This window comes from Ictalurus punctatus, chromosome 18 (assembly GCF_001660625.3).
Source record: "Ictalurus punctatus breed USDA103 chromosome 18, Coco_2.0, whole genome shotgun sequence".
NCBI lineage: Eukaryota > Metazoa > Chordata > Actinopteri > Siluriformes > Ictaluridae > Ictalurus > Ictalurus punctatus.
Genome location: NC_030433.2, coordinates 13,263,392 through 13,276,447, shown reverse-complemented (window position 1 = coordinate 13,276,447; position 13,056 = coordinate 13,263,392). Strand labels below are relative to the sequence as shown.

The 13,056-nt window shown below is 37.8% G+C and overlaps 1 protein-coding gene across 2 annotated transcripts; it reads right to left on the bottom strand.

Annotated features, from left to right (window-relative positions):
- Window positions 1-88: 88 nt before the first annotated feature.
- dpp3 (dipeptidyl-peptidase 3) lies at window positions 89-11,916 on the bottom strand. Of its 2 annotated transcripts, none has more exons than XM_017492538.3 (18): window positions 11,815-11,916; window positions 9,798-10,114; window positions 9,625-9,714; window positions 8,085-8,222; window positions 7,916-7,990; window positions 7,566-7,656; window positions 7,304-7,434; window positions 7,069-7,199; window positions 6,547-6,605; window positions 6,261-6,455; window positions 6,070-6,182; window positions 5,781-5,873; window positions 5,622-5,684; window positions 4,598-4,722; window positions 4,387-4,507; window positions 3,649-3,828; window positions 1,554-1,716; window positions 89-863 (listed from the first exon to the last, which is right to left on the bottom strand). In XM_017492538.3, the coding sequence occupies exons 2-18, from the start codon at window positions 10,065-10,067 to the stop codon at window positions 715-717; spliced, it is 2,187 nt and encodes a 728-aa protein (XP_017348027.1). In that variant the 5' UTR covers window positions 10,068-10,114; window positions 11,815-11,916; the 3' UTR covers window positions 89-714. The 2 variants fall into 2 exon arrangements, with proteins under 2 accessions (XP_017348027.1, XP_017348028.1); XM_017492539.3 differs by having other exon boundaries at window positions 11,834-11,890.
- Window positions 11,917-13,056: the final 1,140 nt, after the last annotated feature.

Genomic DNA, 13,056 nt, shown 5'->3' with positions numbered 1-13,056 from the left:
ACGTGCTTGTTGATGGTAGAATAAGCTTGTTCTTACATAAAATGTTTAATACTGTAATTGCTGTTAAAACAAAGAGAGAACAAGAAGAGACTCTGAAAAATGACTTTATTTGGTAGGAAATGCTTCCCTCGTCAGCAATCGAAGTCTTCTTTTAGGTCTAATTCCTTCAAGAAAATCAAAGTCCAATAACTCCTAAACATCCCACTAAACTCGAAATTTGATGTCAGTTGATTATGTGAGGCATTGCTGATCAGTACATAAAGATGATTGATACGTAGAGTGTATTTGTTAAAACGTTCACAGAAGTGCAACAGGTTTAGGTTACATAAGTGATTCTCCCACTCCGCCTTCACACAGCACATTTTCTCTCATCGATGCTTTAACACATATCCATCTGTGTGGGAGGCGTAGGCTGTGGTCCCATCTCAAATACAGAGGAGTGATTGCATATTCTAAATAAAAAACCTGACTTACTGACATTGGCATACACAGAGCTGAGAGGAAAAAGTAAGTTAACAGTTATGTTCTTTGTGGAAGAACAAGCAAAGCATTAAGCATTGTGCATGTGTAGGCAGCAAAACTGGGTTAGTTAGGTCCCCCCCCCCTACAGTCACTTCCAGGGTACCTTTTACAGCCTCTTTCTATCTCATTTTATCATTTCTTTCTCTGATGCAGCTTGTACCTGCAGGCTTAAGGCAGTTATCATCTGAAAGATTAGCTCTCAGACCAGCAGGCTGTGTCTCTGGAGGCCATTTCCAGCAGCTGAGCCTCCAGTTCCTCAGCATCCTCAGTGAAGCGCTGGGTAAAAGACTGGATCAGGCCTGCAGCACTCGCCTCATACTCCTCCAGTTCCACAGCCTCACCTGAAACACAAATAGTTCAAAGGTAACGAAAAAAACACAATGTTTGCTTTAAAGAAAAAAAAAAGGGAGGGGTGGTTTAAAAGAGGTGTATGAGCATTTAATTAAACAGTGACTAAAAGTTTCCCTGTTATATTTCTGGTTGTCAATTGTTTCTGACTAAATGACCCTTGCTTCACCTATGAAAACGGGTCTAAATTATTGCATATGTGGCATCTTTTAGTTTTTACATCTGGTGGTTGAATCTTTAAGTGCCATTGTATTGAATATATTGTTTAAAAAGTTTATAGTTCCTTACAAAGGTTATAAAACACCATGTTCCCCATGTAGTGAGCATAAATTCTGACTAGGAAGCTGTATTGTAAAGGGTAATTTTGGAATCAAGTGGACTAAGAACTGTAACTGCTTAAAGTTCACTGCAACACACACACACACACACACACACACACACACACACACACACAATTAACGCATTGGTGTAAGTCAATAAATTTACCTGAAATTTAAAATGTTAAAACATTTAATATATTATTTTTGAGCTATGGAGCCAAGTATAAAATGATAGGCTCTTTAATATGAAAATAGTAAATATGAATGCACCTTTAAAAGGAATTCAACAGTGCTGCTTCAGACGGGCAATTTGGGCAAATGCAATAAGTTCTGGGCTTAAAAGAGCACTAGTAGTGAGCTGACCTTTGACTCGAGTGTTAGCCTGGACAAACATCTTGCGAGCTTCCTTGCGAAGCAGCACAGTCTCGCGGAGTCGCAGGAAATTGTGAGCACCATCAGCTGTCACTGCAGAGTAGCGGTCATACAAAGCTCTGCCTCCCTCCACATCAGCTGTGGACTTGTGCACCTGGGGAAATAATAAATAGTAATAAATACTGATGGCAGACAGCATAAAATTAGGGAATTACTCACTTAATACTTAAATCATAAGCAAAAATATTTACAGCCAATTTATTTCATTTCAAAGATTTAAAAATCTGAAAGGGTAGAGATTTATAAAGAACATGCTGTTTTCTTTGGACTTAAATGAAAAAGAACGGAAATCCCTTTATTCCTCATTCAGCTGAATAACTGTTATATACAGTGCCCTCCACCAATACTGGTACCCTTGGTAAATATGAACAAAGAAAGCTGTGAAAAATTCTTTATTGTTAAACTTTTGATCGTTGTTTAAAAATAAATAAATAAATAAATAAATAAATAAATAAATAAATAAATAAATTTTTAAGTACTCTGCTCTCATGGATAAACAATTGCAAAACAGGTTTGGAACTGGAATGGCCATGGCAAGACCTTGATTTTGAGGTCAGTAAACCATTTTTGTGTTGATTTTGATGTATGTTTTGGATCAGTGTCCTGCTGGAGGATCCAACCACGGCCCATTTTAAGCTTTCTGGCGGAGGCAGTCAGGTTTTCATTTAATATCTGTTGATATTTGATAGAGCCCATGATGCCATGTATCCTAACAAAATGTCCAGGTCCTCTGGCAGAAAAACAGCCCCAGATCATTAAAGAGCCACCACCATATTTAACTGTGGGCATGAGGTACTTTTCCAGATGGCTACCTGTGTGGGCTAAAACCACCTCTAGTGTTTATTGCCAAAACACTCTATTTTAGTTTCGTCTGACCATAGAACCCGATCCCATTTGAAGTTCCAGTAGTGTCTGGCAAACTGAAGACATTCGAGTTTGTTTTTGGATGAAAGTAGAGGCTTTTTTCTTGAAACCTATCCAAACAACTTGTGATGTAGTAGGTGAATTCAGTTTGTAGTTTTGGAGACTTTCTGACCCCAATCCTCAACTAACTTCTGCAGTTCTCCAGCTGTGATCCTTGGAGATTTTTTGGCCACTCGAACCATTCTCTTCACAGTGTGTCGAGACAATATAGACACACATCCAATTCTAGGTTGATTCATAACATTTCCAGTTGACTGGAACTTCTTAATTATTGCCCTGATGGTAGAAATGGGCATTTTCAATGCTTTTGCTATATTCTTATAGCCTCTTCCCATTTAGTGAAGCTCAAATATTCCTCTGTCTTACCCGTTGTTATGAATGACTAAGGGAATTTGGCCTGTGTGTTACCTCATATTTATATTCAAACAGGAAGTCGTGGATGAACAATTTCCTGTTCCTAGTCACCCAGGTGTATTTTTTATATTTATATATATATGCACACACATACATACACATATATATACACGCACACACATCAATGGGAATATAATTCAAATATATTTCTCAGACTCAAACTCAAAAAAAAAAAGTTCATATTGAATTGAATCTATTTCCAGCAAATTTCTTAACGTGTAAAAATTTGTATTAACAAAGATTCAAAAACTGAAGCCTGTGTTTTGTTTGATATTCATGAGAGCAGAGTATTTTTGTGAATTTTTTTAACAAAAGATCAAAAGGTTAAACAATAAAGACAATTTTTCACAGCCTTCTTTACTCATATTTACCAAGGGTGCTAATATTAGTGGAGGGCACTGCATAATCATTATTGAAATACTGAACAACACAACTCTGACCAGTTTAGTCATTATCATTTGTTCCTATTAACCTTTTGACTTTGAAAAAAAGCTTTTATTCAAATTTTCCAACTATTCAGTAGTTAGAGTTGAAAATGAAACTACTGTGTAAGCCAAACGTATCCCTTGTACATAATCTACAGAATGGATACATTATGTCCTGTTTTTATTCTACATCTTTACATACAAGCTTTATAGTACATTAAGTGACCTAAGCTGCACAAATAATGGTATTGGCATTAATGTACCTGCAGACTGCAGAGGAACTTCTGGATGGCACTCTTGCCCACTGTGTCAATCTTACTGCGGTCCAGCGTGATGAGGGCGTCAGGTTGGCCGTCCACCCCGGTGGTCTCGCTCAAGGTCACTAAAGCCTCTCCTGCTTCCAGCAGCACACGCAGGATCACAAAACGAGCCTGCATATGAGCCTACAATGCACACGTACAGACACGGAATGCACACACAGTGAGAAAGCTCAAGGGCTCTCAACAACTAGGAAAAGGATTTATAAAAAATCAGAATAAGATGCATCCATAAATTCTGTCTACTCAGAAAAAAACAAATCTATAAATACACTGGTAGTTTTTGTCCTGTCAATTGTTGACAGACAAAAATACAGCTGGTGTCCTAGGTTGATGCCTTTGTGATGATTCTGGTCCCTCGGTTAGGTCTGGTATATTTGTCTGTGAGTACACCCTCATGAAGGAGTGAGCAGTGTTTAATGCTGAAACCTTGCAGTGCATTTTATGAATCCATTTTGTTATCTATTCACTTCAGCTTTTTATCGTATGTTAGCACCAAGCAAACAGCAGTGTACTTTTTCAGAAAGGTTTCCATACTAGAAAGTAAGCTAATTAACTAGAAATGCAGTGTACAGGGATCTTATTATAGCTCTTGGTGTTATGTAACCATTTTGGCAATTTTGCATGTAAAAGGAGTCATGCCAATGAAAGTGCAATCAATTATAAACTAAAATTATTGCAAACCTGTCTCCAGCTCTTGCTCTCTGGTGTGTAAAACTCCAGGCCTAGCAGACCGGCACGGACCATGGTCAACCAGTTGACATACACTACCTCCTCTGCCGCTTCACCTTCATGGCCAAAGATGCTGTATTTCAAGCACAGCAACATGTCAGCTACTTTACAATGCACAAGATGAAATACTTGAAGTGTGTATGTGGGTCAGCATTTGCTTTACCTCAGCACCTGCTTGTTCAGACAGAGGTAGAGCCCCACGCACTCAGCCCTACACTCCTCATATGACGAAGCGATGGTGGAGAACTTGCTGTCCCATGTCTCACTGCCTTTGTACCAGCTGTTAATCTAAAAGAAAGAAGTGCAGTCAAGAGTCAACAGTCAACATGCTGACATTTTAGCAGCAGTGCAGCGGCTTGGTTTTGAATCAAACGGTTACATCCGCTATACAAAGATTTTCATTGGTCAGAATGAATTTATTCCTAACGTACATTCGTTGTGTAAATGCATAGGCCGAAAGAAATTTCTGTATATGAGGAAGCATTTAGTGTCAACATTCTGGTAAGTCTAATGTGGTTGTAACAGCATTAGCTCAGAATGTTCTCCACTGTAGTGTTCAAATGCCTTGCCTTGAGTTTTTTAGGATTATCAAATTCTATAGCAGGGGTGTCCAAGCGTATCCAGAAAGGGCCGGTGTGGGTGCAGGTTTTCATTCCAATCAAGCAGGCACCACACCTGATTTAATCACCTGTTTAATCAGTTGATGTTGGCTTTCAGTAGACTCAGGTGTGGCTTCTGCTAGGTTGAAATGAAAACCTGCACCCACACCGGCCCTTTCTGGATACGATTGGACACCCCTGCTCTAGATTATGTCTATGTCAGTAAGACCTTTGAGAAAGTGCCCTTATCGAACAGAATGAGGCAAAAAGAAAAACATGTCAGGACATGTTATTCTTTTTGCCTCATTCTGTTCGATAACAGATGAAGGCATCATTCTTTTTCAAAATATTAGACGGATGCTCATCTCACACTCCATCAACACAATCACGTTGGGTAGAAAGAGTTCAAAGAGGGGGAAAAACAAGACATCTTTGCCACACACAAATGGGATATCTAGACTGATAACATAACATGGACAAAAGGGATAGACATATTTAAATCAACCAAATCAGACTGGACCAGGACCAACATGGATTGTTCAGGCAGAGATCTACAGGTAAAAAGTTAGTGTAGTGTAATAGACTCACCAATTCCCCCGTCTCTGGATTACGGACCTCAGCCTGATCAAAGTTGAATTTTCCCTTTTCATCCTACACACAAATTTGGTGAGGCCGTGAGCCACACTCAAATAACCTATATTCTTGAAGTATTTACAACACTATGCCAAGGTAAGACAACTCCCTCACCTGCATGAAGAGTTTGCCACTGCCATGCCCCAGAAGCTCATGTAGCCCCACCTGCACCTCAAAAGAAGGGCCTTTCCACTTGATGTAGAGTTCCTGCAGGCATAAAAGAACATATATTTTTAAAAAAAATTAAAAAGGAAAATCAATTGCATTTAATTACAACTGTAATGTTAATTTGCTGTGAGCTTTTTAATGTGGGGCACCTTTAAATGTATAAGGAAATAGCACATATAAACTAGTGTACGAGGAGAACTGTTTGCTATACATATTAGCAAGCATTGTGAATTACCTTGTCTTTTTCCTCCAGAAAAGTGAGTTTCTCCTTTTGTGTTGCATATGCCACAGCCAGCACATTCCCAAGGGACACATTCTTAAAGCCTTCAGTTTGTCTAATATCATCATCTGGCAAAAGATACAATGTTTACTATTGCAAACTAACTGCAAAATTGACTGAAAACACTACTGAATGGTGGAACTCACAGTTTGGAATGTTGATTCCTGCTGGGATGCCACTACCAGCAAAGGTGAGCACATCCAGCGAGGTGAAATCAGGTTTGAGGAAGCGATCCTTTTCGAACGCAGCTGGCCAGGGCAGCTCAGGCAGCAAGACTTCGGCTGAACTTACCAGCTGTGCAAACCGGGCACTCATCGCCTTATTCACCACAGCAACAAAACCTGGGGTGAGGGGGCAGAAATGCGAAGATGTAACAAGCTATCTGCAGCGCTAATCATGGCCGTCTAGAGCAAAATAAGAATTTAAACTTACCTTCAAACTCGCCTCTTGAACCAAATGGATCTCTGTAGCTCTCAATGAAGCCAATGTAACTATCAGGCAGAGGAATAAGAGGAGTAGACAAAAAGCTGTATTTTGAGTTAAAGATATTTTATTTCAGATCACACAAAAAGGCATAGAAATGCCAATACTTTTATCCTAATGAAAAAAAGACTATGTAATTCCCTACAAACTGGTATAATAACAAGGTTGCACATATAATGTCCAGCAATTTGCATAGCCTGTATTTACATATTGGAACATGATTAGCTTTTATATTTTATGACACAATAACACTTACCAGTGACAAGTTCAGTTAAGATGATTATCAAAAGTATTCAAGTACATTTCCCTAAAAGGAGTAAATGAAATACATACTTTCTCTTAACTGTAGTGTAACGTTGGTGTGATCTGATATGGAATCGGAGATGGAACGACTCAAATGCAAACCAATCGAGACATATGTTACAGGCGAGTTTCAATTACACACAACAAATTTTTTTGCTCTATATTCACCTCTCTACAATAGGTCCCTTGTCTTTTATCCAGAAACGGGAGCCTTCCTTATGAGCATCCACAGATCCATAGGTGAAACTTCTTATATACTCCTCCAGCATTTGACTCTGGTTCTCATTGGCAGCATAAGCCTATGCACAAGGACAAAAACACTTAGAAGCAGACAGCTGCATTTCTCTAAGGTTCTAAAAGAGCTTGGATATTGCACTGAAAATATGTGGTTTACACAATCCACCTTAGCTTTTTCCAGGTTTTGGCTGACTTTCTCCATAAGATATGCATAGTCTCCTCTCTGAACAGAAAACACAGAATCCTCAAAGTCATAGGTGCCACAGCAAGTCTCGCCCTCACCCTCAACAGCACAATCTGTAAAATATAGTAAGGTAGGCATGAGAGAGAAACTCAGAGGAAAGCCATAATAGATCCATGAATTAAGCTGATTCTCCTGACATAAGTTATATAAATTTAGGAACATTCAATTATTTTTATTTCCTCACCCTTCTTCACTGCAGAGGCAAGGCGCACCTCGTAGCAGCTTTTCCCTTCTGAAGCCTTCTTAAACAAACGTGTGTTGTAGGCACTCAGGTTCTGGGGAGGTATAACGTTACAAATTTGAACAGGAAAGATGCTGTATGACAACTAGCACCAAATCTCCAGTTCTCCAAAATGGGCTTCAATAAGGGGTAGGCAACATGGTAAAAAATACTCTATCGCAACATACATTGCATTAGACGTAGTTTTAATTACATAAAGGAAGCATCTGCAAAAAGAAATTATTTAACTATTAAATAAAGCCTTCACAAAAAATAAAGCATTGCAGACATTATTAACTTTCTAAAGATTGTACCTTGGAGTCTAGGAATTTTTGGGCCAACTCGGCATCTTTTAAACAGCAGTTCCCTGAGAAGTATGTGGAGATCCCCTATGAAAGGCAAAATCATTCATTCTGCTGATTATACAAGGCAGAGTTATGAAAAAAGCCACCAGGAGGTTAAAGTTTATTAGAGCAGACTTACTTCATCCCCGAGTCCAAGCTGTTTCTGCTTGTCTTCCAGGGAGTACAGGAGTTGGGAGCAGCTGTTCCACAGAGCCTCCATCTCAACAGGATTCTCCTTATAGGCCTGGCTTTCCCATACCACTGCCTTAAACTTCTCCTGAAAACAGAACAAAAAAAATAAACGTATACATCTTCATCTCATTCAATACTCAATAGGTTATGACAGAATGCAGAATGATATTCTTAAACATAGCGATTGCTTCGGTACAAAAGTAACTACAAATGTGTGCAGACATTTAGTGAGTTGGTTATCACTTATTAAAAGTTACACAATTTAAAAATGTAAATCAGTGTTACTATAGGTATCTGGGTGGCATGGGTCAATAACCAGGTTATTGTCTGTTTTGAGTTTCTGTGCATGTTCTCCGTGTGTCAACATGGTTCCCTCTGATTTCCTCCCACCACTGAAAAGCATGCCAGAAGGTTGGCTGTCTACTCTAAATTATCCCTAGGTGTGAAATGTGTGTGAATTAGAGCGTGTATGTTGCCCTGCAATGGACTGGCATCTCATCTAGGGTGTATTTCTACATTGCACACAATGGTCCTGGAACAGGATCGGGATCCACCATGATTCTGACCAGTATGAAGTGTTATGTGAGATAGATGAATGAATAGGCATCTCACATTCTGAATAGGAGAGAAATATTCTCCAATAACATTTGGCACCCACTGATTTTATCTTCTGGGCAGCTTTTGGATTATCATATCAGGTCTAGAAAGGATCTCAACAAAATATTTTCTTGCTAAAATTTGCTATGTTGTGTATTATTGTGTTGCGGTCAGATATACTTACATTTAAGTAACTGAACTTTTTTAAATATACAAATTACAACATATATACTACCGATCAAAAGTTTAGACACACATTTTTATTTCCCCACATCGTATAATAATAATAATAATAATAATAATAATAATAATAATAATAATAATAATAATAAAGTCATCAAAACTCTGGAATAACACAAATGAAACTATGGGAATTATGTTGTGATGAAAAATACCAAATAAACCAAAATAATTTAGAATTTTAGCATCTTCAAAATAGACACCATTTTTGCTTAGAATTTCCAGAAATGTATTCTTGGTATTTTCTCAAGGAATCTCCCTGAGATGCTTTTTAAACAGTATTAAAGGAGTTCCCACCTATGCTGCGCACTTATTGGCTGCTTTTCTGACTATTTCGCTCCAAGTAATCCATTTAAAAAATATTTTTTGTTCATAAAATTTTAGTTTTCTAATGAAAGAAATGAATATGTAGGCACAATTATATTTTTCAAACATTTAAAATGATGCACCTTCAGATCAAAATATTTGAAATGTTTCTCATGATCTAAAAATCAAGTGTCTCCAAACTTTTGACCGGTAGTGTACACTGCCACCCTGACCAGGATATAGCAGTTACTAAAGATGAATGAAAGAAAAAAGTATGGAAAAAAGTCGACATACACTGTATAATAAAACAACTGATACTAGCAAATCAGTCTTAGACAATTTACCATTGGCAAATTGGGGATGAACTTCGTGTCACCAAATGACTTGTAGTTTCCCATGTTTGCATAAAGTCCAGCAGCATACACAAGAAATGCCTGATGCAAAAGAGAAACAAATATTGATATTTGTGCTCATACTGTACTGCTACTAACTGAGAGCACCGAAGTCCATTCCTCACCTGGTATTCATCCGAGCTCAGGCCTGCTGCAGCTGCCACCGCGTCCAGCTGTGCAGGCGTCTGCTTCCGGAAGATTCTCTGCAGGAGCACGTAGATGGATGGAGACTCTGGTGAGGTCTGCAGCAGAACCACCAGACCGCCATACCAAGATGCCTGTGAGAGGTAATGTGCGTACAGCTGCTCTTTAGGTGACAGCAGCCGGAAGGCCTCGGCACAATCCAGAACGGAGATCCCAATGTCATTGGGGAGGTAGTACTGAGAATCCACCATGCTGGTTTACAAGCAGTGTGCCCTTCTGATTGAATTCACAAGGGACCCTGTTGGAAAAATATATAGTGTGTGTGATTCAACACATCTACCTAAGAAAAAAAAGGGTACTAAACTGTACCCTTATCTTTTGATTCTTTAATATGCACCAAGGCATCTTTCTAAGTAAAAGAAACATACTATAGTGCGAGATTGAGGGTACCACCCCAATGACAAGGAGTGGTAAAGTTAATATCCTTTTGTCTGAGAATGTACTGGGGTTAATGCACAGGTCAAAGAAGGCCATGAAGAATGTTTAAATGAAACGGTTTGCTTCCAATCAACAAACATGTATATGAAATGAACCAACAGAGCAACAAGAATATTTTCTTTAGAATTCCACTGTTCTCCATGGAAAGTGAAAGATCTTAAGTAAGTAGGTAAGCAAGTCGATAGGTAGGTAGATAGGCGAGTAAGCAGGTAGATAGATAGGTGGGTAAGCAAGAAGATAGGTAGGTAAATAAGTAAGCAATCAGGTAGGAAAGTACACAAGTAAGTAGTTAGGTAGGTAGGTAGGTAGGTAAGTAGGTAGATAGATATGTAGGCAGGTACCCAAGTAAGTAGGTAGGTAATTAGATAGGTAAATAAGTAAGTTAGTTAGGTTAGTAGGTAAGTAGATAGGTAGGTAAATACATAGGTAAGTAGATAGGTAGGCAAGTATGTAAGTAGGTAAGTTAGTTGGTAAGTAGGTGGATAGGTAGGTAGGTAGGTATGTATGTATACAGAAGGCTCTAGAGCAAAATACACAAAGTTTACAAAGTGTCTAGAGAAAACAAAGCTTTCTGGCCATCAGTTGTGCAGGTGCTTCTGAGGGTGTATGAGGTGAAATCAGTGGATGTTCCAGTCTGATTTTAGTCCAAGTGCTTTCAACTAGCAGAAATGCAGATGGACGATTCATCAGTTGAAGAGCTGCACAAACCTCCTCAGGCACTGAGACATTAGTGCCTTGATGATAGTCATGATGGAAAGTTAGCAGTTGAAATGAATCTGAAGAAGGTAGTAAATGTATGTCCTTATGTAATTACAGAATATGTGGTAAAAGATACACAAAGTATCTTATCAGAACATTAAATGGTTTTACCTCCTACAACCTCAAAAACACTTGCACAACTTATGTCTGAGAAGTCCTGTTTCGTGTAGAAACGTTGTGCACCTATCTATCTAGCACAGTTGTTAAGAAAAGAACCTTGTGTCTTCTATTTGTTCATTTCATGTAGATGTTTAAAAGAAACACTGCTTTTCTCTAGCAAGGCCTAGAAATCGGTCTGTCTGTCAGTCAGTCAGTCAGACAACAATCGCCTTTGCACGGTGCGTGGATTTATTTATTTTTTTTAAATTAATACTATAACTTACTCCTGAAAACACGGTTTCATTTTACAGCTGAAATGAATTCCATATATTTTCTATTTCTAGACGGATATAAATTCTATCCCTTTGTAACGAATGTCTCGCATGCCTTAATAACCCACATGCTTATTTAGTAAAAGATATGGACTTCTACTTTCATTTTTCTGAAGGTTGCCTAGTTTCAGCTAACAAAGCTAACACAGCTAGCTCAGGTCGCTAACTTGGCAGCTGTATTGTTGGGATTCGTTACAGAATTAGCTTCACATTCAGATATCTAAAACAGATACAACCTAACCGAATTTTATCCATTCAATGAAAGCGTATTATTGTGTAACAGCTACCGCCATTTAAATTTACTTTGTACCTTAATTCTGCGTTCAAACCTGTCAAAATGCAGCCTCACGGTCTACCCGACTTCCGCTATTCATTCAATAAATGTCCCGCCTAAGATCCAATCACGTGTGAGAAATGAAGATTGATTAGCATTTCAGCCAATCAGCAGAGAGTTAGGCCAAGGCATAGGGAGGGCTACTGTCGGACAAAATATTCTTTCTTTTTTTTTTAAACCATACATATATTTATTTTTTATATTTTAGTTTGTAGAAAAGCTACAACGATGTTCAATAACAACGCACCTAATAATAACAATAATTTTTTAATCAAATAAACTTGAACTTAAATTTTAAAGCTTATTTAAATAGCACTTTCATTTATTTAATAAGTAGCACTACACAGGAAGAATTGAGAATAAAATAATTGAGTTAAAAGTGAAAGCATACTAATGCAAGTTATTGGTGTTTTTACAACAATTAAGTACATTTAAATAAAAGCAAGTTCAATTAAAAACAAAGTCAGAGAAAAATTATGTCATGTTAATAGATAAGATTAGTGGAATGCTAACATGAAAATGCAAACATGCATTTTAGTACACTAGGCTTGATGGCCTAAATAAATTGAATTAATGTGAATATTTAATAGTTCCATATTCTGGTGCATAAAAACAAAAGTCTGCTTCCATTGCGTTAATGTTTCATACATGGAATGTGGAGAAGGCTAACACTGGATGATTTGAATGCACCGGTTGGAACATAGCATGTTAGACATGCACATAAGAAACACATTAAGTGCAGGTAAAAGTGCAGCTAAAACTTATGTAATAGTATATCTTTTTTCCTGTTAACACAATATACCACAATACCAAATGAACTAAACTAATTGTTAATTTCTAATTATATGTAGTATACTTCCATTTTAACATAAACTGCTCTGACTCCGATTAGACTGTTTAATTGTACTGAGTTAATGATTCTGGTTTACAATTATCTCTGTGCGTGTTCTCATCTTTTTTTTCTTGCTTGTTTCTCCTCACTGATGACTGAAAAATCTTACATAAAAATGCAATACCCCACAGCTAATGCAGGGTACATAAGCTAAAGTACCTGCTATCATCTTACTGCAACTAGCAAGCTAATTTGGCAAGTATTATAAGTAGTTTGAATTTTATAAACTGCCAGTTACCCTCATAAACACTCACATTTAAATATGTTCTCTCATAAACTCAAACATTTTAGCATAGCTATGTCAGATGTTAATAACGTGCCTTATA